This window comes from Microcebus murinus, chromosome 3 (assembly GCF_040939455.1).
Source record: "Microcebus murinus isolate Inina chromosome 3, M.murinus_Inina_mat1.0, whole genome shotgun sequence".
NCBI lineage: Eukaryota > Metazoa > Chordata > Mammalia > Primates > Cheirogaleidae > Microcebus > Microcebus murinus.
This window is the reverse complement of record NC_134106.1, coordinates 59,258,083-59,283,145: the sequence shown is the minus strand read 5'-3', so window position 1 is coordinate 59,283,145 and position 25,063 is coordinate 59,258,083. Positions and strand designations below refer to the sequence as shown.

General features: G+C 44.3%; 1 protein-coding gene across 21 annotated transcripts in view; it reads right to left on the bottom strand.

Annotated features, from left to right (window-relative positions):
• Positions 1-25,063, bottom strand: part of DYSF (dysferlin) — a 207,992-nt gene that overhangs the window by 17,881 nt on the left and 165,048 nt on the right. For all 21 annotated transcript variants that reach the window (XM_012750073.3, XM_012750078.3, XM_012750081.3 and 18 more), the window contains 7 exons: positions 15,943-16,041; positions 8,024-8,152; positions 7,552-7,707; positions 5,901-5,992; positions 4,101-4,271; positions 3,252-3,394; positions 1,060-1,199 (listed from right to left, as the gene is read on the bottom strand). In XM_012750073.3, coding sequence (XP_012605527.2) covers positions 1,060-1,199; positions 3,252-3,394; positions 4,101-4,271; positions 5,901-5,992; positions 7,552-7,707; positions 8,024-8,152; positions 15,943-16,041 — 930 coding nt within the window. The remainder of the gene's footprint in view (positions 1-1,059; positions 1,200-3,251; positions 3,395-4,100; positions 4,272-5,900; positions 5,993-7,551; positions 7,708-8,023; positions 8,153-15,942; positions 16,042-25,063) is intronic.

Genomic DNA, 25,063 nt, shown 5'->3' with positions numbered 1-25,063 from the left:
CTGGGGAACAGGGCAGAGAAACCCCAGCCCTGCAAGGGGAGGCTCGCTGCCCTGAAGGTGACAGACCCGACACAGGGGACTCCAGGGCTGACTGCAGAGGACTGCACAGCTGCAGCCCCACAGGCCACCAGCTTAGGCCTGTGCCTGAGGGTCAAGGGTCAGGGCAGGCTTCTCAGCGATGGTGATCTTTGAGCTGAGTCTTGGCGGCCAGGAGAACAGCATGTGCAAAGTCGCGGAGAGTCAAAAAGCATGGCTTAGTCATGGAGAGCTCAGAAGGTGTCCCTGACAGGACACCACTCCCCCTGCCTGCCCCTCAGACCTCTCTCCCTCGGCAAGCTGAGTGTGATTTTTGTCCCTTCTCAGAGAAGAAGGAGCAGGGATTAAAGTGACTTAGTTAAGTCACTTCTGCAGGGTCAGTTTCCACACCGGCTATGCTACCCTGGGGGAGGCTGGGAGCCAAACCACCTGGGGAAGAGAGAACTCGGTTCCAGACGACAGAGATGATGTCACCTGGCATTCACAAAGCACCTTCATGGCTCACTTTGGCTTTTCTCTTTGCCTGTAACCTTGTCTCTCTTTCTCCTCCCAAAACCAGCTCTGAGCTCACCTCCTCCAGGAAGACTCCCCTGGTCACTGTCCCAAGCCTGCTCTCTGTGCTCACTGCCCCACCCCATCACTGAAGCCCAGCACAGAGCCGGACATCTGAGACTGAGTCACTGACAGATGACGGGGGGCGGGGGGCACCCCGAGGCCAGGCTGAAAAACAGCAAGGCTCAGAATGAGCGGCGGAAGTCAGAGGCCAGGCCTACGCAGTGATGAAGGAGGCAGCTCAGACTTGTTCCCCAGTCCCTGACGGCAGGAGGTGGCCAGGGGAGGCAGGGCTCTAGTGATCCCCTCACAGGTCAACAGTGGTGGCCACTCAGACAGTGAAGAAATGGGTCAAGGAGGGACTGACCAAATCCCAAGGTCCCCAGTGGCTCCTCTGGGATGTTCATGCTGTCCCTTGGGGTGGGGCTATGTAGGCTCGAGGGCCCTGGAGCCGGAGGGCTGAGGTCCTACCTGCTCAATGTCCGGCTGCAGTGGGCTGTAGAGGGGCCGTGACTCCACGTGCTCCGGGACCAGGCCCTGCTGTTGAAGGACGTGCAAAGCCAAACGCTCTTCCACGGGGCCCAGGTGTGGGTTTGGGATCCTGCCGGCCTCTGCCTCAGAGAGAAGACAGAAAAGTTGCAGGAGCCAGGTGAGAGAGAGATAGATGGCAGGGCTTCCCATGAGCAGGTTGAGCAGGGCTGCCTGAGTGCCATGGGAAGCCCCCAGCCCCACAGCCTCACCCAAACCCAGACACACCTATTCTTATGTCCCTCCTTCCATAGAGACAATCTTGCTACCCATGGGCTCTAGGCTTAAAATCCAGACTCCCTATAGCCATCATTTCTATTAATACCAAGCCTCTTTTATAAAATTCTTCTTACTCTTTTCCACCAATACAAATCTTCCCTGTCTGTCAAAGCCCACCCCTTCCAGGAAGCCCTCCCTGACTACTCCCCACTCTGAGCCTCAGCCCCTCTATTCCCAGATCTGGCATCCTAGTATTGTTAGTACTATTCTCTGGTTCATGGAAATCATTCTATTAGTAGCAGTAGCTAAAATAATAGTAATTAACAGCAAACACTTCTAGAGCAGGACCCATGGGGTCAGGCACTGGTCATTGATAATAGCACATTTAATTCTCATAAGGCCCCTAGAAGCTAGGTGTTGTAATTATACCCATTTTACAGGTGAAAAACCTGAAGTGTGGAAAAGCCATACAGCTGGGTAGCAGGGAGCACAGACCACATGCTCATTTAGGAAGGGGGCATGACAAGGACTGAATACCCCCTTCTTGCCCCTGGGGCTTCCCAAGTACAGCTCCTCCCTGCCAGGGACGGGTCAACGATTGGTGCTGCGGGTGGGGAGAAGACCTGGGGTGGTCCTGACCCAAGAAACCAGCCAACCAGCAAGCAACAAGGTCTTGGAGCCTTGATTTGGGGGATGATGGTGGTCCACATGCACATACACACACACAGGTATGTGCACCCAGGTGTGCCCACACACACCAACACAGCTTCTTACGTACACACACGGTAACCCACCGGACCTGCCCTGCCCACGTTAACAGGGACCCCAGAGAGGCAAGGCACCGCAGGAGGAATCTGGCTCGCTCCTGGCTGGCTGGATGACTGTGGGCAGGTCACTAACCACTCTTGGCCTCAACAGCCTCAGCTGTGAAAAGAGGCAGATGTTGGACCTCACCGTCTCTAGCTCTCTGGCTTTCGTTTCCTACACTTTATGACCATGAGCCCTGGTCCCTGTGCTGAAGTTGCTCACAGACTAGTAGAAGGAAATGAGACTGCCCCCAAAACAGATGCATGTTCTACAGGAAAAGAGCGTGGGGGCGGGGGTGCCTCATGGCCGGGCCTGGCGCAGTCCCGACCTGGGAGAGTCAGTAAACCAGAACGAGAAGGAGGAGGGGGGTGGCGGATGGGGCATCAAAGCCATCATTTCCCTTTTATAACCTTGGCACCAGCTCTGACATCAAATACGCTGAAGCAACCAGGAGGCGAGGGGCCAGCTGGGCCTGTAAACACCTCCAGGGAGGCTGAGCTGCTCTGGGTGGGTGACACAGACCTGTGGGCATCTCAGACACACAGAGAGCACATGGCAGGATTTCCAGCCAAGAGTGCTGTGCAAAACTAGGTGGTAGGGACGGGGAGGGGGGTACTGCAGGGCCTCCTGCCTGCCCTTTGGATGCCTTAGGTGCACTGGCTGTGGGTGGGACTTGGAGGGTGCTGTCACGGTCAAGCTGGCAAGCTCGTGCAATTCACATAGAAAACTGTTTTTCTGAGGTGGGCTGTATCCCAAGCTCCAACCAAAGTCTGACCACCCAGCTAGCAAGGAGACCGATCCTAACCTGACCTTGACACTGGCTTCAGACTCACCCCCAATCTTGCCCATGGATGGGCCCCCACCTGGCCTTGGATTGAGCTCTGAGCCTGGCCCTACCCTGACTTCTCCTTTTCACAGTGGTATCACAGGTAAGCACTGTCCCCAAAAACCCAGTGCAAGTGCAGCCCATCTGTGCTGCCCCGGACAGATCCGAGCCACAGCCTGCTGAAGGGGGTGCACTGGGGCCCTTGATGGTAGGAGAGGGCTGGTGGGAGACAAGGAGGGAGAGGGAGAGCCCCGCTGTGGTTCCGGGCCATGCAGCAGTTCACCTATGTCGTCAATGGTGTATTCTTTGTCCTGAAACAGCACGCGGTCTGTCCGGTACACGGGGGCCTTGACTCTGCGCTGCTGGCAGAACAGGTGGAGGAGCTGGGAGGGGCGGAGCTGGTCCCGCCACTGGTTGGGTCCAGAGCTGAGGCCCAAGCACAGGACAAAGATGAGACACTCGGAGGACACTGGCGAGGGCAGAGGGGCATGCAGTGACCTGTGTAGCCCCACACACAGCAGCACCCACCCTTCACTTTTACAGTGGGTGCCCTGTCTGATGGCTCATCAGGACTGGGAACTCCCATTGTACAGATGAAGAAACTGAGGCCCAGAGAGAAAAGGACAGGTTTAAGGATGCATGAATTGGAACTTAAATGTTGCCAATTTCCAGAGTTAGAGAATCAGACCCAGACAAGTCCCATGATGAAGGGAAGAGGGGAGCTGTCCACACATGAGTTCCCCTTACAGAAACTAGCACAGCATTCCCAGCTGGGGCCCATGTGTCCTGCCACCTGTCTCCCTTCCTTTTTTCCTCCTTCTTTCCCTCTGTTCCCAGGTGCCCAGCCCTCCACAGGCCTTCTGTGGCCCATTAAAGAGAACCGGATCTTAACTACATGATGGAGAGCCAGGTTCGAAGAGTCAGAAAAACAGGTTCAGATCCTAATCCCACCAATGACAAGCCATAACACCTCTGGGCCTTGGTTTCCTCATCTGTGGAATGGGGACAAGCCCCCCACTGGACTCAATGAGAGAATGCCAGGGGAGTGCTAAGCCTGGGGCTGGCACACGGTAAGTGCTCAGGAGACGGGGCGGTTTGCCGTCACAGAAGCAGCCAGCCCCCATGCACATACACACAGTAGGTCTGTGGGAGTCCACAGCGAGCCCCAAACTTGGACAGCAGCCTGTTCTCCAGGTCGATGACTGTCTCCCCGATCTTTTCGTCCTTGGAGAGGAGGTCATAGTCGTAGACGGTGATCTTCAGGTCCTTCTCCAGAGGCAGAGTGCAGGTCAGCTCGAACATCCTGCAGGAGGGCAGACGGCAGATGCCCAAGGCTCCCTGGTGTTGCCCAGTACTGGGGAGACTCCAGGGAGTGGAAGGAGGGGCAGGAGCTCAAAAGCCATCCCAGGGAGGCCACCCTCCTCAGGCCTCTTGTAGCTCTTACAGCACCCTTTCTGCAGCATGCCGTCCTGGCCTGTCTGAGAGAGCGAGTGTGCGTGAGTGTGCGTGAGTGTGTGTGAGTGTGTATGTGTGTGTGTGTGTGTGACTCTCCCAAATAAACTGGGCTGGGCACACAGCAGGTGCCTGCCAGATGGACCACAGAATGAAAGAATGAACTGGAACAGAACTTTAAAACCAAAGTTTCTACCACAACACTAGGAAACAAGTGATGTGAGACTCCAGAACCAGGTGCCAGAGCTCTGGGATTTACCAAGGGACCCACTTCCTGGACTCTGGGCCTTCACACCTACTTCTGGGGTGGGATGGAGGGCTATTTGTGAAAAGATTTCTTTGAAGAGAAGATTTCTTCTGTATCTGAGAAGATTTCTCAGATACAGAAGATTTCTTCTGTATCTGAGAAGATTTCTTCTGTATCTGAGAGTCCCACCTGCCATGAAGGCCAACGGTGAGGGTATTCTCCCTTCTCCCCTTGAAATGAGTCCTCTGCGAGCGGGAGCCACAGGTCTGGCACATGTCGCGCTCAAGGAAGCTAAAGCAGCTTATGACAGAGAGGAGAGCAGGGGCCACATCTGGGAGGAGCTGCAGGCCCAGCCATGGGCCAGGAATGCAAGGACCTCCTGGGAGGAGAGGAGCCACCACAAGGCCAGACTGGAGGACTCTAAATCCTGCTTCATGGGCCCCCCAAGGGGTCCCAAGAGCGAGATATCAGAACATCAGGCATCTACTCCTACAGGTGCTAGAGAAATAGTCAGCAGCCTCCCTCTGCAATTCTCCTTCTCCGCCAAAATAAGCTCACATCCAAACAGCAATTCAGGATGCCTGGGAGCTTCTCCCATGCAATCAGCCTTTATCCTTCCTTTCCTTGTTCTCAGACTTCAAGACTCACTTTACCATCTTGGGTCTGCATTCTTCTTCCAGCTGTCACTAAAGACAGTGGGACACTTACAGAGAATAATACTAAATGCAATATATACCTATTGGATCCTGGGACATTAGTAAAAGAACACTAGTGAAAAAATGGATGAAATCCTAATAAAGTCTGGAATTTAGTTAATAGTTATGCACTATGTCAATTTCTTTATTTTGACAAATGTACCATGGTTAGGTAAGATGTTAACAGTGGGAGAAATTGAGTGAAGGGTTTATGAGAACACTGTGCTATCTCTGTAACTTTTCCATAAATCTAAAATTATTCCAAAGTAAAAGTTCATCTAAAAAAGAATTAGCAAATGCATCTTCTGAGCTTCCATGTAGATTTCTGATCTTAGAAGTAATTGATTATGTTCAACTAGCAGCTTCTGCCAGGACTCAAGCCTTTAGCACATAAAGAAGGGCTGGCTGAGGCTCCGCCCCCATAGGTATGTAAGATTGAGGGAATACAGTTTTGCCCCAGGGGTTAGGGACATTCCCATGGCGGTCACACTCCCCCCACTGTACTGTGGGTAACCAGACTGGCTCCTGCCCCACTTACTTTCCAAAAACAGGCTCCAGGGTGCAGGGGATGTAGTTATCCTGGTCACTCACTGATTTCTTCCCTATGGAGATCTTGACGTAAGGGTCACACTGAAGGAGAGAGACACATGTAAGTGAAATTGCTTTCCCAGCTTGCCTTTGGGGCTTTTTAAGTGGGGGCCTCCCAATGGAATGAGGTGCCAGCCATTGGGAAGGTGTGGTGTGGACTGTGTCCTGCCAGGCCAGGGCCCCACCCTGCACAGCACAGCACACCACTGGGCCCTGGTGCGGGCTCCCGGCCTCAGCTCCAGCAGTGGGAAGGGGTGCCTGCATCCTCCATCCTCCCAACCCGCCACTTCACTGGGAGAGGGGGTGGGGGCAGGGCCCACGTCCTCAGAAACACAGTGTCTATATTACATGTATGACAAGGCCAGGCTGGGGTCCTCTCTGTGACCTCTGCTTAAGCATGTAGAAAGGAAGAGAAATGGTCGGACCCTGTCAAACTAAGCTACCCGGGCCAGTGTCCCCTGGATGCCCCCTGCAAGCAGCAGCACCCCTCGGCCAGCCTCCCGGCAGCTGGGCTGGAAAGTGCCCAGGGCTAGTCTGGCACCGAGAAGGCTTTAAGTATATAAACCAACCCGCTGGCCACGGCCACGCGTTGGAGGCCGCTGGTGTTGCCAAGGCTGAGGACTGCTCCCTTCTGCCGTGTGATCGAGACTTCACGCCCCTGAAAGGCAGGGCTGTGGGGGGGAGACACTAGGCCCCCACACCACCCCCACCTCAGGGACACAGCTAAGCCTAAACCTGGCTAAGGAGAGAGAAGCCTCATCCCTCCAAACTCCAGCTGTCCCCCAGCCCTGCCTCTCTTCTTTCCTCTTTCCCCTCTTCCCAACCTCACTCTGTCTCCCGCCCCTGCCACCTCTCCATGACTCCACACTCCTCTCTTTCAAATCTCCCTTTTCCATCTCAGGCCAGGACTAGGGTGAGACAGCTGAGGCACTTGTCTTGGGCTCCAAATTTAAGGCAGGGCCAAAATATTCAGTTTTCAAAATAAAAAATTTTACAGTGAAGCATTTTAAAAATTAAAAATCAATGCCAATAGCCCGTGATGAACAAAATATCAAATTTTAAGTACAGACAGGATGAGAGCTACTGGCTTCACCTTTTCCCTCTGGCTCTTCCATGGCCAGGCACAGCAGTTACTGGGCCTGCTCCTTCCCACCCACCACAGAAAGCCCTACCAAGTCCACTACCAAGTCCACTGCCAACCTACACCTTCCGCCTTCCTCGTCTGTATGCCTGATCCTTGTTCTAGACATACATTAAGCAATCTTCTTTCAATGTTTTCCTATGCTTTTGACCCCTCTTAAAATACTATTTTCTTCTTCCTCCTAGCCTATCAAAACTCCTATCTAGCCTTAAGAGTCCTACTCCTTCCAGGAAGCTGTCCTTATCTTTCCAAAGTCCTGTACTGACTCTGGCCTGCTCCGGCCTCCTAGAGTACTTGATCTTTAAAAGATCTCCATTCAGTCACATCTCAGTTTTGTTTGTGTTTGTCTGGTTTCCCGGCTTGCCGTGACCTCCCTGGGGCAGAGACTGTGTCCAGATTCTGCAGGCATCCATACCCGAGCCTGCCGTTCTGGGGGAGGGGAGGACTCCAGGAATGTTACCTTCCCATTGGGGTCCTTGGGCTGCAGTCCAAACGCTCGGACAACGTAGATACGGACCAAGCACTCCTGGGGCCCCTGGGCAGCCAACTGGTGGAACTGTCTTGGGGGCAGGGGGATGGCTGGGTCTTCTGGGAGGGGATAGATTTTGAAGAGGCCCTGAAAAGAATGAGGGATTAACTTTCATTTCTATCATCATTGTCACCAACACAATCACCATGGTGACCATGACTCTCATCTACCAGAATCATCACTAGGAGATCACCGGGCCCAGTGCCATCCATCACCACTGTCAGGTTCCACGCCAGCAGCATCACCACCACTGTCAACATCCCCACCTACCTGCGTGACCCACATGGCCACCAACACCAGCACCAGGGTCACCACTGCACTTGTTACCCCTCTCCCTTCACTGTGGCTGCAGCACCACAGTCTGAGGCCCACCCGGGTTAGGGACACATCCTCAAGGACTTACCTTAAACTCCCCAATGACAGATGGATCTTCCGTCTCTTCCTGAGTCTTGCCCCGGTAGAGCTTGAAGGTGTTACAAAAGTCAGACAGGCCCTCAAAGTCCTCCACATTCTCCAGTTGTGTGTCATAGACCTGCCACACGTGGGGACGAGAGAAGGGGACAAGGGAAAGAGAGAAAGTAGAGGACCGCAAAGGAAGAGGAAACAGGAAAAGGAGGGGGAATGTGACAGCGTGAGAGTGGAAAGAAGGAACAGAGAAGAAGAAAACAAAGGAGAAGACCAAAAACAAAGTAAAGGAACAAAGGCAGGTTGGAGAGGTGGGGAGCGGGAACAGAGGGAACCAAGAAGGAATAGAAGCAAAGACAGAAAGAGAACCACAGGGGAAGGAGCAAGAGGGAAGACATTTGTTCAGCTCCCTTAAGGAAGAGGGTTTTCTGGTTAATCAAATAAATAGTCTAGGTACTCAAAAGTCATCATAGACATGGGTGGTGCATTTTCTAAGAGAATAAGATCAAAAACAAAACAAAAACGAAGTTGGTTAAACGAAAATGTAACCAACTTTTCATTTGATGACTAAGACACAACTCTGGAAAATTAACAGGTCTGCAGTTCAAGCAAAAATGCTTACTATACAGTATGTCCAATGACAATGGTATCAAAGATCAAGCCAAGGATATCTTTTGAGCACCATTTTAAATTTGTTAACTCAATTTATTTACTTGTCTCTTCTCCAACACCCAATGATTATTACTTGTTGGATCAGTGTTTTGGAAATTTGTTACATTTTTGAGACGGAGTCTCGCTCTGTCATGTGGGCTAAAGTGCCAGGGCATCAGCCTAGCTCACAGCAACCTCAAACTCCTGGGCTCAAGTGATTCTCCTGCCTCAGCCTCCCAAGTAGCTGGGATTACAGGGGCATGCCACCATGCCCTACTAATTTTTCTACTTTTAGTAGAGATGGGGTGTCACTCTTGCTCAGGCTGGTCTCGAACTCCTGACCTCATGGGATCCTCCTGCCCTGGCTTCCCAGAGTGCTAGGATTACAGGCGTGAGCCACCGTGCCTGGCCTTTGTTTTGGAATTTCCTAGGCCTAAATAAAGCAGCAGATTTTTTATTATAGATGATAACATGTGCCTAATAAACTAATATTAAATAGGTTAATATACATGCTAAATTGATTGTATATAAAATTAACAGATGAGATACTTAGGTAAGTTTCTATCTCATCTTTCTAAGTATCTCATTTAGGATCAGCCCAAGTTCTATCTTTTCCAAGAAATATTTAATTATGTAAGTGATATAGGTTCATTATTAAAAATTAGAAAATATAAGCAAATATTAAGAAAATATTAATATTGCCTTAAATTCCATTCTCAAAAATAATACCTAGTTACTTAATTAACATTTGGTCTATGTCCTTTTGAATATTTTCTATATATACATTTTTTTTTTTAACCAAAATGGAATCCTAGTTTTCAGGATACAAACTGTATGGTAACATGTTTTCTTAACTTAACAATGTATCAAGAATATCTGTACAGGTCAGAAAGTACATCTCTACAACATCCTTCTTAATCATTATATTATATAAATGTGTCATTAGGTTATGATGAACATTTAGTTTTGCAGTTTTACAATCTTATTTCTTAAAACCCACTTAACAGGTTATAGAAGTTTTTAAAACACCTATACATGTGCTCTGTGCATTTGTTTAAATTTATCTCAATGATAAGTTCCTAAAAATAGAATTCCTGGTCAAAAGGCATGCATATTTTAAGATCTCTGATGTGCATAGCCAAATTGCTCTGTGGAAAAATTGTATAGATTTCTACTCCCATCTACAGCGTGCAAGCATGCCCATATCCCTAGTCTTTCAGCAGTACTATGCATTTCCACCCTTTTTAAACGTTGTTAATTTGACAGATGAAAGGTGCTATACTGAATTTCTCATTTGCATTTATCTGAATACTAGAGAAACTGACATGGGTTTATCAGCCACCTGTATTCCCTCCTTGTCAACTGCTCATCCTTGTCATTTGTCCATTTCCCATCTGTTGATGGCTGTTTCCGTGCTGTGGTGATTTGAGAGACCTCTTTGTATATAAAGGTTATTAACCTTTGGTCTATCAAATGAGTTACAAATATTTTGTCCCAGTTTGTCACATACCTTTCAATTATGTTTATGATATATTTATATTTTTATTTATGGTATGTTTATATCTGTATTTATGTTTATATCTGTATTATGTTTATATCTGTATTTTTATGTTTATGATTTATTTAGCTATACCAGAAATGATAGTCTCATCTAAAGATTTTTTTTTCTTTATAGATTTTGACTTTCAAATTATGCCCAGAATGTCTTCACAGCAAGATCATTCAGCACTCAATCCAACTTGGTACATAGTGTGAGGCAGGAATTCAACTTATTTTCACCAAATGGTGAAGCAATTTTCTAAGCATATTTCTTTACAATATTTCTCCGTTTCCTAGTGATCTGTGTCACACACTAAATGCTTCCATGCCCTTTTGTTCGTTTGAAATCTTTCTATTTTGCTCTATTGTTCTATCTATTCTTCACCAACACGGTGTTTTAATTACTACACGTCTGTAACCTGTTTTCTTACCTGATATTCTTCCAAATGAAATTTGGAAACATTAAGTCCACTTTTAAGTAAATATTTCCTTGGAATTTTTATTAGACTTGCATTAAACTTGAAATTAATTTTGGATAGGAGAATTGATATCTTTGTAGTATTGACTTTTTAATCCAGGATATGATCTTATTCTCAATTTATTCAACTTCTTTTATTATATATTGTCATCTTCATATAGAGCCTCCGTATTATTTAGTTTGTTTCTAATTAAGCTCAAATTTTTTGTTGGTATTGTGAATGTGAATCTTTCTTTCACTAGATTTTCTCAATAGTTGCTGCCATCTTACTGGGTTCTCCTGACAAATCTTCTACTTTTTTTTCCTTAGAACCATCAATTTACACTTTTTAAAAATTCAGGATATTGTCGGTTCTCTTCAGGTGCTCAAGCAAGTCAGTCACACACAATGATAATTTTGTCTTCTCCTTTCTAAAACGAATGATCTATTTTTTTTTTTGTTGACATTGAAATGGTTAGAACATACATGATAAAGTGAACGTGATCATAGTGAGTCTTTTCCTGTCTGTCAAAAGGACTGCCTTGAGTTTCACTCAGTAACTTCACCTGTATTGGGTCACAGAGTGTTTTGCTAATCTATAATCAATAAGTCATGGACCCACTTCCCAGACGAATGCTCTTGTGAACAACTTTGAGAAGTACAGGTTCAATTTCTAGGGTAAAGAGACTTTCTGAAATCACAAAGTTGGATGCTGCCCATTGGTTTGAGAGATGTTCTTTATGACATTAAGGAAACTCCTTTCTATTTCCAATATGTTACTTGTTCTTATGAATCATCAGTAGATAACGCTGAACTTTATCAAATGTTTTTCAGCATTGGCTAGAATCATCTTTGTTAATTTTACCTATTTGATATGATGACTATTGTTAATGATTTCCTAATGTTGAACTCTTTACATTCCTGCAAAAAAGTCAGTTTGGCTATTATGACTTCTTATTTTAATGTGGCTAGATTTCATTTGCTCCTTTCCTCCTTCTCCACCTAATTTTTGTCAGTTTTATCATTTCTACATTTTCAGTATATGACATTTACATTCTTTCTTATTACCCTAACCCTTCCACTTGTTTTCATTTTGGCTCAAAGATAAAATATGATCACAAACGAGTCCTTTGGTTGTGGTTTCCCCAGTTATCTCCTAGTTAGCTAAAGTTCATCCCCTAGGAGTTTTCTCAAGATGGGATCAGAGGAACCATATAACCTTAGTTCCTGAATATGCATAACTGGTTGTCTGTAGCCTTTATGCTTTGAGGAAGCTTGGCTGAATGTAAAATCCTAGGGTCTCCCTGCCTTTCCTTGATGGTCTTATATATGGTCCTTTACTGTCTTTGGGTGTTGAATGTTGTTTTGGAGAAACTGAAGCCTCTTTGATTTGTTTTCTGCCTTAAATGACTTAATGTTGTTTTTTCTTTTCAAGGCATTGAAAGGAGGTATGACTACCCAAAGAATTCTTTCTTTATCTCTAAAGTACAAACACTATACTAGAATATGTCTCAGCGTTGACCAATCTGGATCAATTTTTCTTGACATATCATAGACTATTTCAGTATGTATATTTAAGTACCATTTAATTTCAGTACAGTTTTATTAAGCTATTATATGTTTGTTTTATTTCACTGTTTTCGTAGTCTGCCTAAGACTCCAATTATGCAAATGTTGGGTCTCCTTTGCCTCAACTTCTATATTTGTAATTTTCTCTTTATGCTTTTATAACTTTTTCTTTATTTCCATTTCATTTTGCTTACTTTTATTATTTCTTTCCTCTATACCCCTGTGTTCTCCACACGTCCATTCTGCCCTGAGTTCCTTCCAATGTCATGTTTTCTTCTTTCTTTCCTGAGTCCTACCAGCTCTCAGTTCATCTCCATAAACCCATCATCCCTTGAGTTCTTTCATTTCTGCTTTGCATTCTGACTGCTCTATTAAAAAAAAAAAAAAAACAACTCACAGCAAAATATTGGTAAGTTTTGATTTGTATTTTCTCTCCTTTTTTTGTATGATTTTTAATTAATGCTATGCCACTTTTTATTACTTTTCACTTAATGAGTTAGATTTTCCTAGACCAGCTATTTCCTCTGTTCCCACCACAGAGGCAGTTTGATACCTATAAATATGCTCATCTGTGTGATTATTATATAGTTCCACCTTCTCTGCTTCTCTAAACCAAGCCGGTTCTAGGAGGTTTCTGTCCTCAACTTGAACCTATCTCCAAAGTTCCCATACCCATTGTTAGAAACAAGGGAGATAACTTGTATTTCATGGTAAAACCTCAATTTTAGGAACTGCATTTTGAAACTCTTATGAAAACTTTCAAACACATATAAAAGCTAAGAGAATAAATAATAAAAACCCATTTACTCGTCACCTGTCTTAAATAATTATCAACATTCTTCCATTAGGAAGCATATTTTTACTGGGCTCTCTGAGATCTGCTGCCTCTATGATCTTTCATCATTCTTCATGCATCTTCTCTTCACTTACTGCTGAGTGGCCTCTACCCAATCTCAATTGTCTTTGGGCAGCCCTTACATATATTTTGAAGTCTGTGGCTTTTATTTGTTTCCAACTTTTCTGAAAATGAATGTTGTGGGTTTGAATGATTTCCAAGAGAAAAGGGAGAAAATGCTGACTTGTGCAGCCATGTTCATACTGAAAGTCCCTAAAATATTTTTAAATTTCCAAGTGGTTGGACTTTTTGTTTAAAGTTTTGTTATTAATTTCTCGTTTTATTGCATTTTAATCTGTCTTGTATGGTTACTGCTTTTGGTAAGTTATTACCACACTAATATGTGATCAAATTTTGTAAATGTTCTGTGGACATTAGGAAAAAATGTATTCTCTATTTTTTATTAATTTTTATTCTGTATTTTAAGGCTTCAACATTAGCTTCACATAAAGCTATAACTTTAGCTTCATGTTACTTGAAAATATTTACCTTGTTATTCAGATCTTTTATTTCCTTATTTATTTATTGCCTGCTTGATTGGTGAAGGAGAAAAGTTATTAAAATCTCCAGTGTACCTTTCATTTCTGTCATTTTGTGCTTTTATCTGTGTGGGATATTAGTTTATATATTCTTAACAATTTTTAGGTATTTCTAAGCTTATTATCCCATACATAAATATTTGGCAGTCTTTACATAGAGATATATATCTTTTATTTATATAAAACGTTATTCTGTTTCTTTTGTTGTTTACTTTACATTCTGTGTCCCTTCTGTTTATACTTTATCTTGTTCACCAAAATATTGGTTTCCAAAATATTTATTTTTATCCATTTAAAGTTGTATTGTTTTAGATGTCTTTTTAAGATTGTATAATGAATTTTGACTTTTGATATCATCTAAGAGTGCTTATCACTTAATAGAGGAGTTGAATCTATTTTTATTAGGAAAATTAACATGTTTTGTTCTTCTGTTTTTCTTACACCTTCTGCTTTTAATGCTTTCTCACTGCATCTTCTGTTTTCTATATTTTGCTATTTAGATTATGAGTTGTTTATCTCCCCCATGCTAGTGATTTCCCAACTGTGTTTTTTCTCTACCCATTGTGTACTCCAGTCTCTCCATAATAGCTAATTTTCAAAGACTCCATGTTGTTGGTGATGGTTTTCTTCTATTTACTTATCCTTAAAGGACCAGCATTTCTTCCAGGTCTAATTTTTCCCCCAGAAATAGTTTGAACGCATTGTGCTTGGACAGCCTATTTTCTCTTGGATGCCGTCGGAGACCTCCTCAGAGAGGTCAAGTGGGAGGGCTGGGTGCCAATTCAGCATCCGCATCTCAGGGAGCAGAGAGGGGGCCAGGGCCATGGGCCACCCTGGCAGGAGTCCTCATTCTTGCTCGGTTTGTCTCATTTCTTGGCAAGGCCACAGGACCACATGCCAGACCGAATGTGTCGGACCTTCTTCCTGGTACACAAATAGTTCTGTCTCGTTGCCCAACCTCACACGCCCAACTAGCACGTCAATGAATAACTTGCTGCCTGAGGATCGCTGCCGAGGCCTGTGCCTGGTCTCTGAGCAGCTGGGGCTCCAGGCACAATGCACCAGACAGCCTCCATGGAGCAGAGACAGCTTCTTCCACCCTTGTGAACCTACCCACCAGAGTGCCCACCAAAGGCTTTTAGCCAGCAGCGTCTCCTGAAAGCCCAGGCCACCCACCACCCCAGCAAGCCCCAACTCCCTCTCATCCAGTCCCCTTCCAGGAGCACCAAGGGCCTTTCCTATGTGACTAAGAGCCTGTGCCCACCTCTTGTTTTCTCTTCTTCAAGCCTGGGAGGTAACTGTGCAGTGAGAATCTGCCCCACTTATCTCCCAGAAGTAACGCTGCCAGATTTAGTAAGTGAAAACACGGATCACCCAGTTACATGTGAATTTCATACAAATAACAAATAATGTTCAGATGAGTAGGTCCCAAGCAACATTTGAAGCACACTAATATTAAAAAAGTATTCATTGTTGATCTGAAATCCTAATGTAACTCGGCATTCTGAATTTATCTGGCCACCTCATCCAGGAGACTATAAACCCCTTTGAAGAGTAATTTTTGAGTCACCTCTGGTTATCTTTTTAAAAAGGAGTACACTTTTTAAAAGCTTAGTTATATTTGTAGAATTTCCTCAAACTACCACAATTTGGTTGACTCAGCCCTGTTTCTTTCCATAGAAACAGGATTTACACTTTCATATTTATAGGTATTTCTGTCCCAATTGTAGGGATGGGAGATCAGAGGTACATTCTCAAACTTTACTTTTTATTATAATACAAATTTTCTATTATAGGAAAGTTCAAACAATGCTGAAAGAGATAGAATAGTGCAATAAATCCCTAAGTATCCCTCTCCAAGCTTTAACAATTTTCAATGTCTTGCCACTTTAATAATTTTTAATATTTTGAAAACCTGTCAAAGGGCCACCCACACCATCTATCTTGGTCCTGACTTTTTTGGGGGTGGGAACATTTTAATGCAAATCATTTCATCTATGAATACTTCAGTATTTTTCAGCATTCTCCCAAAAATACTTGCTGAGTTATCCCAGCCCACACTGACTTCCTGCTCTAAATCAGTGGGTGCCCTTTCTCCTCCCAGTTAGTTCATCAGGATTCATCACCCTCACCACCAAATGAGGACACAAACAGAAATATAGATACATACATACGTTCATTCTCTTTCTGTCATATCACTCTCTGCCCGTCACAAGCGCCCAGTGACTGTTGGACTGGAGGGAACAGTTCTGGAGAGAGGGACTCACCTTTAGAGTGTCAAAACCCTTCTCCAGGTAGGAGCCACACTTTTCACTCTCCCCAATCGAGGCAAAGAATTTGCTCCACCAATCGATGAACTCCTCTTCCTGAGTGAGTAGAAAGAGACCATTTCAGAAACAGAATTGCCAAGCAAGGTCCTTCTGAATCCAATTCCTCCCACAGCTGCAGAGCTGGCCTGGACTTCAAGGCTTTCCTGTGGCTGAGTTTAGAGGAGCAGAGATCTGAAACCTCTGCCTCTCCAAGGTCAAAGAGTGCACACCCTGGGGGACAAGGTTCTAGCACTTGGTACTGAGAGGTAGAGGCTCTAGCCCTGGCTATGCCCCCTGGTCACAGGCACTTCCGTCAAGCTCCTGGGCCTCCCTTTTCCTTTCTGTGAAGTGGGCATAATCGTCTCAGTACTGCCTGCATGCCAGGAACATACTGAAGCTAAAATCAGAGGGTAACTGGGGTGATTCTTTGGGGAAAATGTCAATAATATATTATTTGTCAATAAAATGCAGTAGACCCAGGAAAACCCAGACCCAAAAGAGCTATCCTGCCCACCCACCACCTACTCCGGCAATAAAGGAAACACTGGAAATCAGCACTCAGCCCACCCAAAGTCAAATCCAGGCAGAGTCTCTGAAAATCAACAAACACATACTAAGTGCCCTTTATTCAAAAGACACTGCTAAATGTGGGAATTGGGTGAGAAGAAAGGAAGCCTGTGACAGTGCACTTTGCACGTGACAACACACTTCCTTCCCCCAGTCACTCACACTTGCAGGTAGACAAGCCTGCTGTGGCAAATCCTGCACTCCCCACCTCTTACTCCTCCTACACATGTTGGGTCTACAGGCCCTCTTAGTTCTGGTGTCTAGAATGCTCCTCCAGCTGTGTCCCATCCAGGTGATGTGTCCTGTCACCTACAGAGTCAGTGAGCTCCCTGAAGGTGGGATGGTCACTCCTCCCCAGAACTCCCCCAAACTCACCAGGGCTGGGCACTCGGCCTGTGCCCATCTGTATCATTAAAATTCATCCAGTTTAGAGGGAAGAGCCAAGGACAAGATGTCGGGAGGCTCCATTCTGGCTAGAATACCTCCCAGGAGCCTGCTCTAATTCTATAAATGAACTGAATGTCTGTCATTGAGTTTCTGAAAATGCTGGTGGCTCCCTTTAAACCAATGCTGAGTCCTTTGAGCTCTGGCTTACTAAGGGTGAACACAAGCTGAAACCAGGCTGAGGTACCTACAGAGGCACCCCGGGGGAAGGGTAGGATGAGGTTCTTGAGCCTCCACCCACTCTGGAAGTGTGGTCCTAACACCCTTTGTATGGCCAGATGTGGTTCCCAGACACACCGTGTAAGGAATTCATACAAGCCGAGGCTGAGGCTGCAGCCAGGCCTACCTGACCGACTTACCCGGAGGCTCTTCTGCAGCCAGGAGAGAGGAACAGAGGTCAGGAGGGTTAAGACACAGGGTGGCAGAACTTTCTGACTTGAAAAAGCCAGCCTAGAGCAAGGCAGACCCTAAGCCCTGACATTTGAGTTCAATTTAATGAAAAAGATGCTATGGATGAAATCATGTATACAGACATACATGTCAAACTCACACAACGACGCAGAATATATGTACAGTCATGCTCAAGGGAGATGCATCTGCTGAAACACACACATACTCCCACAAAAACACACAAAGACACACACTAACACATAGGCAAACATGTGCACTTCGGTAGAAATTGTTAAAATGGAATTAAATGTAGCTGTTTAACTCCTCCTAAATCTTCACTTTCTCCCCAGGCCAGATACTTAAAGATTTGAGTTTATAACTCAGGCTCAGAGTCAAGCACAAACAAACAACCAGTGAGTTTTGTATAAAGAAGATAAGAAGATAAGAATACAAGTGCTGTGGGAAAGGTATTATACTTCAGTCTTCAAAAATCCAAGTAAATTTTAAAAAGAATAGGAGACAGAGTCTGACTAATGACATTAACAGTTACAACTAAATAGACAAACATTACGTACACTAAAAACAGAAAATATACCTTCTTTTCCAGCACGCTTGGAGCACTTAGAAAAAATAAAAAGCCACAAAGCAAATCTCAATAAAGTCCCAGAAATAAAACTCATATCAGTCACATTCTCTGGTCATATTGCAACAAAATTAAAAATAAGTGGAAAAAAATTTAAATTAAAATCCCAACCTTCTGGAAATTTAAAGGCACACTCTTAAAACCCTCCTGGGTCAAAGAGAAAATCAAAACTAAAATAAGTAATACTTAAGAAATACCAAACACCAAATACCAAAATTTTGGGGCATATGCCCCAAAATTTATGGGTTGTAGCCAAGCCTGTACTCAAAGGAAAATTCAATCTTAAATGTTTTCACTTTTACACATAAAGAATGAAAATAAATAATATGATCATTCAAGAAGTTGAAAAGAGCAAGAAGACCAAAGAAAATTTTAAGTGTAAATGAACATATTTAAAAGAATAATTGCCAATTAAACCCCAGAGCAAGCTTTCAAAAGCCCATTAAAACAGAAAAACATTTATTAAATCTAATTTTTAAAAGTAATTACACCATTAGGAATGAGAAAGATCAAATAAAAAGAAATTATGGAAGAGAATAAAAATATTAAGAGATTTCCTAGGCCTAGATCAATGACGAAATCTTGGAAAACCTAGAAGTAGATGATTTTGTACAAAAACATATAAATTGCCAAAATTGATTCAAACATTGTAGAAAACATGAAGAGATCAATAACCCTGAAAGAAAGTGGAAAAGGTCTCAAAGGACTACCTCCAGAAAAGACATCAGGCCAAGATAGTTTCTTTGGGGGATAGTTCTATCACTCTTTCAAAGAATGAATCCCATTCTCTGTTCCACAACACAGAAAAAGATGAAAATTTTCCCCATTCTTTTACGAACCAAAGCCTGACAAACACACACACACACACACACACAGATTACTCGCAGTCCTGAATAGAGATATAAAGATCCTAAATAAAATATTAACAAGCAGATGGCAGTGGCAGATCTGGCATGGTCAAGCTGGGTTATTCTAGAAAGCATGAGTGGTTCATTACTCACTGAGTAAGGAGGGAAAACCCACATGATCGTCTACAACAGAGGTTTGAAAACTATGGCCAGCTGGCTGGCCACTTAGTTTTGTAATTTAAATATCAATATATTCTGTGGATGCTTTTTAGCTACAACTGCAGAGTTGAGTAGTTGCAACAGAGACCTTATGTCCCCTAAGCCTAAATTATATCCTATCTGGCCATCAAGAGTTTGCCAACAAGAGTTGGCAAAACAAAAACAAAAACAAAAAAGTGGGTTAGAATTTTTGATTTATTCCTGAAAAAGCTCTCAGAGGATTAGAAATATAAGGAAGCTTTCTTAGCATTGTAAAGAATATTTTAAAGCAATAGTCAGCATTGTGCTTAATAGTGCTGCAGTACCAGGTGATGCTGATATAAAGATGATCTAGCACCTCTTGTATTATCCTGGATGGAGCCAGAGCCCATTCTACTATGTGAAGTATCACAAGAATGGAAAAACTAGTACCACATGCACTCACCATCAAATTGGTACTAACTGATCAACACTTGTGTGCACACATGACAGTAACATTCATCAGGTGTTGGGCAGGTGGTGGGTGGAGGAGGGGATGGGGATATTCACATCTAACGGGTGCAGTGTGCACTGTCTGGGGGATGGACACGCTTGTAGCTCTGACACTGGTGGTGAAAAGGCAATGTATGTAACCTAAACATCTGTACCCCTGTAATATTCTGAAATTTAAAAAAAATTTAAAAATTAAAAAATTAAAACAAAAAGCAGCATTCAGGCAGGGTGGAGGCAGCAAGGCCTCAGGTGGCAGGCTGCTGGGGTCCAAATCTTGCCACTCACAGCTGTGTGCCCTTGGGCAACTACTTAACCTCTCTAGGCCTCGGTTGTCTTATCTGTAAAGGAAAAATAATAGCACCAATTTGATGGAGTTATTTTGAGGAATAAATGACTCAAAAGGCATAAAGTGCTTAGAACTGTACCTAGCACATAAATGCAACGTAAGTGTTTACTGCTATTAGTGATAATAGTATTGTTGTTGTTGTGCGGTTGAAGTTAGCTTCTTGGCCAACAGAGGACTCCAACAAACTACCGGTAGGAACATGGATGGCCACAGTCTTTCCAGAAGACAAACAGGCTGCATGTGTCCATGGCCTTAACAATGTGCACACATTTTGACCCAGCAATCCTATTTTAGAATCTTCCAAAGTAAGTAATCATGGATATGCATAAAGATTTAACTTCATATAAAACAGTGAAAAATTGGAAACAATTTAAGTGTCCAATAATGAGGAACCGTTTGGGTAAACTGTATATCCATATGATTAAATGTCATGCAACATATATATTTATCAACATGAAAAGTTATTCACAACTGATGAGATTTATAAAGGGTTAAGAACTGATAATGTGATCTCATTTGAATAAAAGGATTAATCCCCAGATGTTCACAGTGATTACCTTTGAATGGTAAGATTATACATGTTTTGGTTATTCCTTTTATTTTTGAGTATTGCTCAGAAATTTCTTATTTTTTATTGTTGCCATGTATTCCTTGCATAACTTTAAAAATTGAAAATTTTCAAAATAAAGAAACAGCAGGTGGTTTTAAAAGAAACCACTAAGAAAGCAAAAAGACAACTCACAGTTTGCTAGAGAACACTTGCAAATCATATGTCTGATATGGGATTTGTGTCCAGAATATGTAGAGAACTCACAACTGAGTAATAAAAAGACAAATAACTCAAATTTAAAATGAGGAATGGATTTAAACAGACATTCCTCCAAAGAAGAGATATATAAATGGCCAATAAGCACATAAAAAGATGTTCAACATTATTAGCCAAGTCAAAAGCACACCACCAACTAGGATGGCTATAATCAAAAAGTCAGACAATAACAAGTGTTGGTGAAGACACAGAGAAACCAGAACCCTGTACACTGTTAGTGAAAATGGACAATGGTGCAGGTGCTTTGAAAAACGGTCTTGCAGTTCCTCAAAAGGCTGAACAGAGTGATCACATGATGCAGCAATTCTGTGCCTAGAGAAATGAAAACTCATGTCCACACAAAAACTTGTACATGAATGTTCAAAGCAGCATTATTCATAATAGCCAAAAAGTGGAAACACTCAAATATGCATCAACTGATGAACAAAGAACATGTAAGATAGCCTTACAATGGCATATTATTCATATTTAGTAATAAAATGGAATGAAGAACTTACATGTGTTACAACATGGATGAAGCTCAAAAACATTATGCTAAGCAAAAAAAGTTAATTGTAGAAGACCACATATCATATGAATCCATTTATATGAAATTGTTGAGAATGGGCAAATCTATAGGGACAGAAAGCAGTACAGTGGTTGCCCAGGGCTGGGAGAATTTGGGAGGGAAAGGGGGATGACTGCCCTTAAGTACAGGGTTTCTTTTTGGAGTGATGAAAATATTCTAAAATGGATTATGGTGACAGTTGCACAACTCTGTTAATATACTAAAAAAAAAATGAATTGTATACTTTAAATAAAAACTTGTATTTATATGGATTATCTCAATAAAGCTGTTAAAATAAAAAAGAACAAACGATCAAATACAAGCATATAATATCAAATTGCAAGTGTTTATTTCTAAGGAAATAAGAGTTAAAATCTTTTCTTCAATGGCACAAGTAATGGACCACCAACCAGGACCTAAAACACTCTGGGCTGTGATTCCCTTCCCCCCTCAAAGTTCCAGGTGACTCTGGTGGCTGGTTCTCTGGGAGCAGACACACGGGGGCAAGGAAGAAGGGCCAGTGACCCTCCCAGCCTCCTGTTCCCACCAGCTGGCCTGCTGCCCTGTGACCTTTAACCTCATTTTCTTCCTGCCTCTCACAGGTAAACCCTCTTCTAGTCAATCGCCTGTACCTTTAACAATTATAATTATACACGCAGCAGAATCATAATTTACACATTAACATTTTGTTTCTTTTTTTTCCCCTGTACAATTCTGTGTTTACCCCTTTGCCCTTCCCTACTTCAAAACTCCCTTGGCCGGGCGCTGTGGCTCACGCCTGTAATCCTAGCTCTTGGGAGGCCGAGGCGGGCGGATTGCTCAAGGTCAGGAGTTCAAAACCAGCCTGAGCAAGAGCGAGACCCCGTCTCTACTATAAATAGAAAGAAATTAATTGGCCAACTGATATATATATAAAAAAAAAAATTAGCCGGGCATAGTGGCGCATGCCTGTAGTCCCAGCTACTCGGGAGGCTGAGGCAGAAGGATCACTGGAGCCCAGGAGTTTGAGGTTGCTGTGAGCTAGGCTGACGCCACGGCACTCACTCTAGCCTGGACAACAAAGCGAGACTCTGTCTCAAAAAAAAAAACTCCCTTGCGCCTCTCTTGCTCCACAGCACTCCTGGCCAACCCAACCTGGAGTCAAATCCAGCTCTCCCTTGCTGCACATCAGCACCCCCTACCCAACCACCCAAACGTGCCAGAGGAAAGCATGGGCCCAGCTGCCTGCTCTTGCGCCAAGTTCCTGCCACAGCCTGGAACGGCCCAATGTTGCCCATCCATCCACCCCATCTTGCTTTCCTGGCCGACCTCTCCACAGACCTCTCATACTGCCTCCCTAGCCTCACTCGGGGCTCATGACCTGCTTCCTCTTTCTTTTAGAAAACAAGCATCAGGGCCGGGCACAGTGGCTCATGCCTGCAATCCTAGCACTCTGGGAGGCCAAGGCGGGAGGATCGCTCAAGGTCAGGAGTTCAAAACCAGCCTGAGAAAGAGTAAGACCCCGTCTCTACTAAAAATAGAAAGAAATTAATTGGTCAGCTAAAAATATATAGAAAAAATTAGCTGGGCACGGTGGCACATGCCTGTAGTCCCAGCTACTCAGGAGGCTGAGGCAGGAGGATTGCTTGAGCCCAGGAGTTTGAGGTTGCTGTGAGCTAGGCTGACACCATGGTACTCTAGCCTGGGAAACAGAGTGAGACTCTGTCTCAAAAAAAAAAAGAAAACTAGCATCAGAAGAGCTCCCCCCCCACCCCAGCACTGTGCATGTGCTTCCCTCCTCCTCCCTGAGGGTGCTCAGCTCACACTCTGACCCTAGGCCAACCCTGCGTTCCTGCCCTGGGCTCCAGCCTCTGGCCCACCAAGGGCCAGCATTCCATAATTCTCCCCACTCCCCTGCATCGGTAAACCTCTACTGGGCCATTCCCATCAGCTTTCAAACATGGGACACCAGTTCCCCACCATTAAAAATCTATACATGCATACACACACACACACACACATATATACACACACACACACACACACACATACACACATATGTATCTGACCACACTTTCCCTTTTGGCTTCCACCTTATTATCTTCTCCCCCTTACAGAAGAACTTCTAGAAACAGTTGTCTACACTTGTCTCTAATCTGTGTCTTTCCATTCTCTCTCCTACCCCAAAACACACTTGTCAGGATCACCAATGACACAAGGCATCACTAATAAACCTAATAGCAGTATGTGACAGAGGAGGTCACTCTGTGTCCTCCCCTTGCCTTGCAGAGCTCCCTACTGTCCTGAACACCAGTGTGGTCCTCCCACCTCACTGGCCACACCTTCTCACCTTCTCTGGGGATTCCTCCCTGTCACCCGTGCTTTGGTCATCCAAGTGTCCCAAGAGTCAGTGCTTGGACCTCTTTTCTTGTCTATCCACTCTCACTCCCTTGGGGTTCTCCTTGGATCTCACATCTTTAAATAACATATTTGTTGATGGGTCCCACATTGAGACCTCTCCAGTCTGGATGAACTCCTGAACTCGAGCTGCCTATGTGACACCTCCCAGTGGACATCTGCTAAGCTTCTCAAATGTACCGTGTCCAGATTCCTATTCCTGAACATCCCCTGCCCAGACTGCTCCTTGCACAGTCTTCCTCATATGAATAAATGGCAACTTCCTCCTTCCAAATGCTCGAGCCAAAAACTTTACAGTCACCTTTGACTCTTCTTCTTCATGCCCTATGTCCAATCCATCAATAAGTCCTGTTGGCACCACCTTCAGTACTGATTCAGAATCAGACCCCTTCTCCCTATCACTGCCCCCTGGTCTAGCCCCTACCACCCCACACTGGATTCCTGGAGCAGTCTCCTCCCTGGCCTCCCTGCTTCACCCTTGCTACCCCCTTCCCCAAATCCATTCCGAGCACTACAACCATGCACATCAGATCATGTCGCCCTCTGAGCAAATTCCTACAATGATTTGTCAGTTCACCCCAAATAAATCTAAAGCCCTTACAACAACCTCTAAAGTCTCTAGTGACTGGGCCCCTACACCTCTCTGTCCTCCCATCCTTCTACTTTCTTCCTCATTCACACACTCATTCCTCCAGCCACACTGGCCTTCCTGGTCCTGAACACTTCCAGCACCTTCACATCCTTCCCCTGCAGGAACTCTATTCCCCCGGTAGGTCCCTGTGCCACGTCCTTACTGCCTTCAAGTCTTGATTCCAGTGCAACCTCTCAGTCTTACCCTCATTATTCACCATATTTTAAAACACAACCCCCCTCCCAGCAATTCCTATTCCCCCTTCCTTGCTTTTTCTCCATAGCAATTATCCCCATCTGACATTCCATAGATTTTTCTTAGGCATTTGTTTATTATGTCTCCTTCCCCATGAGGACAGGGCCCTTTATCTTTTGTAACACTCATATCCCCAATATTTAGAACACTGCCTGGCACATATATTTGCTATTCAGTAAATATTTGATGGCTATTTGCATGCCTAAACAGCAGAGTGGGTAGAAAAGGTGATCCTCGGCTTTTAGGTTTGCAAAGACAAATAATGTGCTATTAAAAAAAAAATAGGCTTAAAAGAATGTTTTGTTCAGCCAGTTTTTCCCCATCATAGGCAAAGGAGATAAAAGTGCAGAAAGGATGAGGAAGAATAAACTAGAGACTTGCAGTGGTTCCATAAGGCATCCCACACTCTGCCCCCCAGCTTAACTCCTGAGTGTTTTCGGAAGAGACCCTTCCCTAACTTTGGAGATCCGGTAAGCAGCAGCCACCCAGAACGTG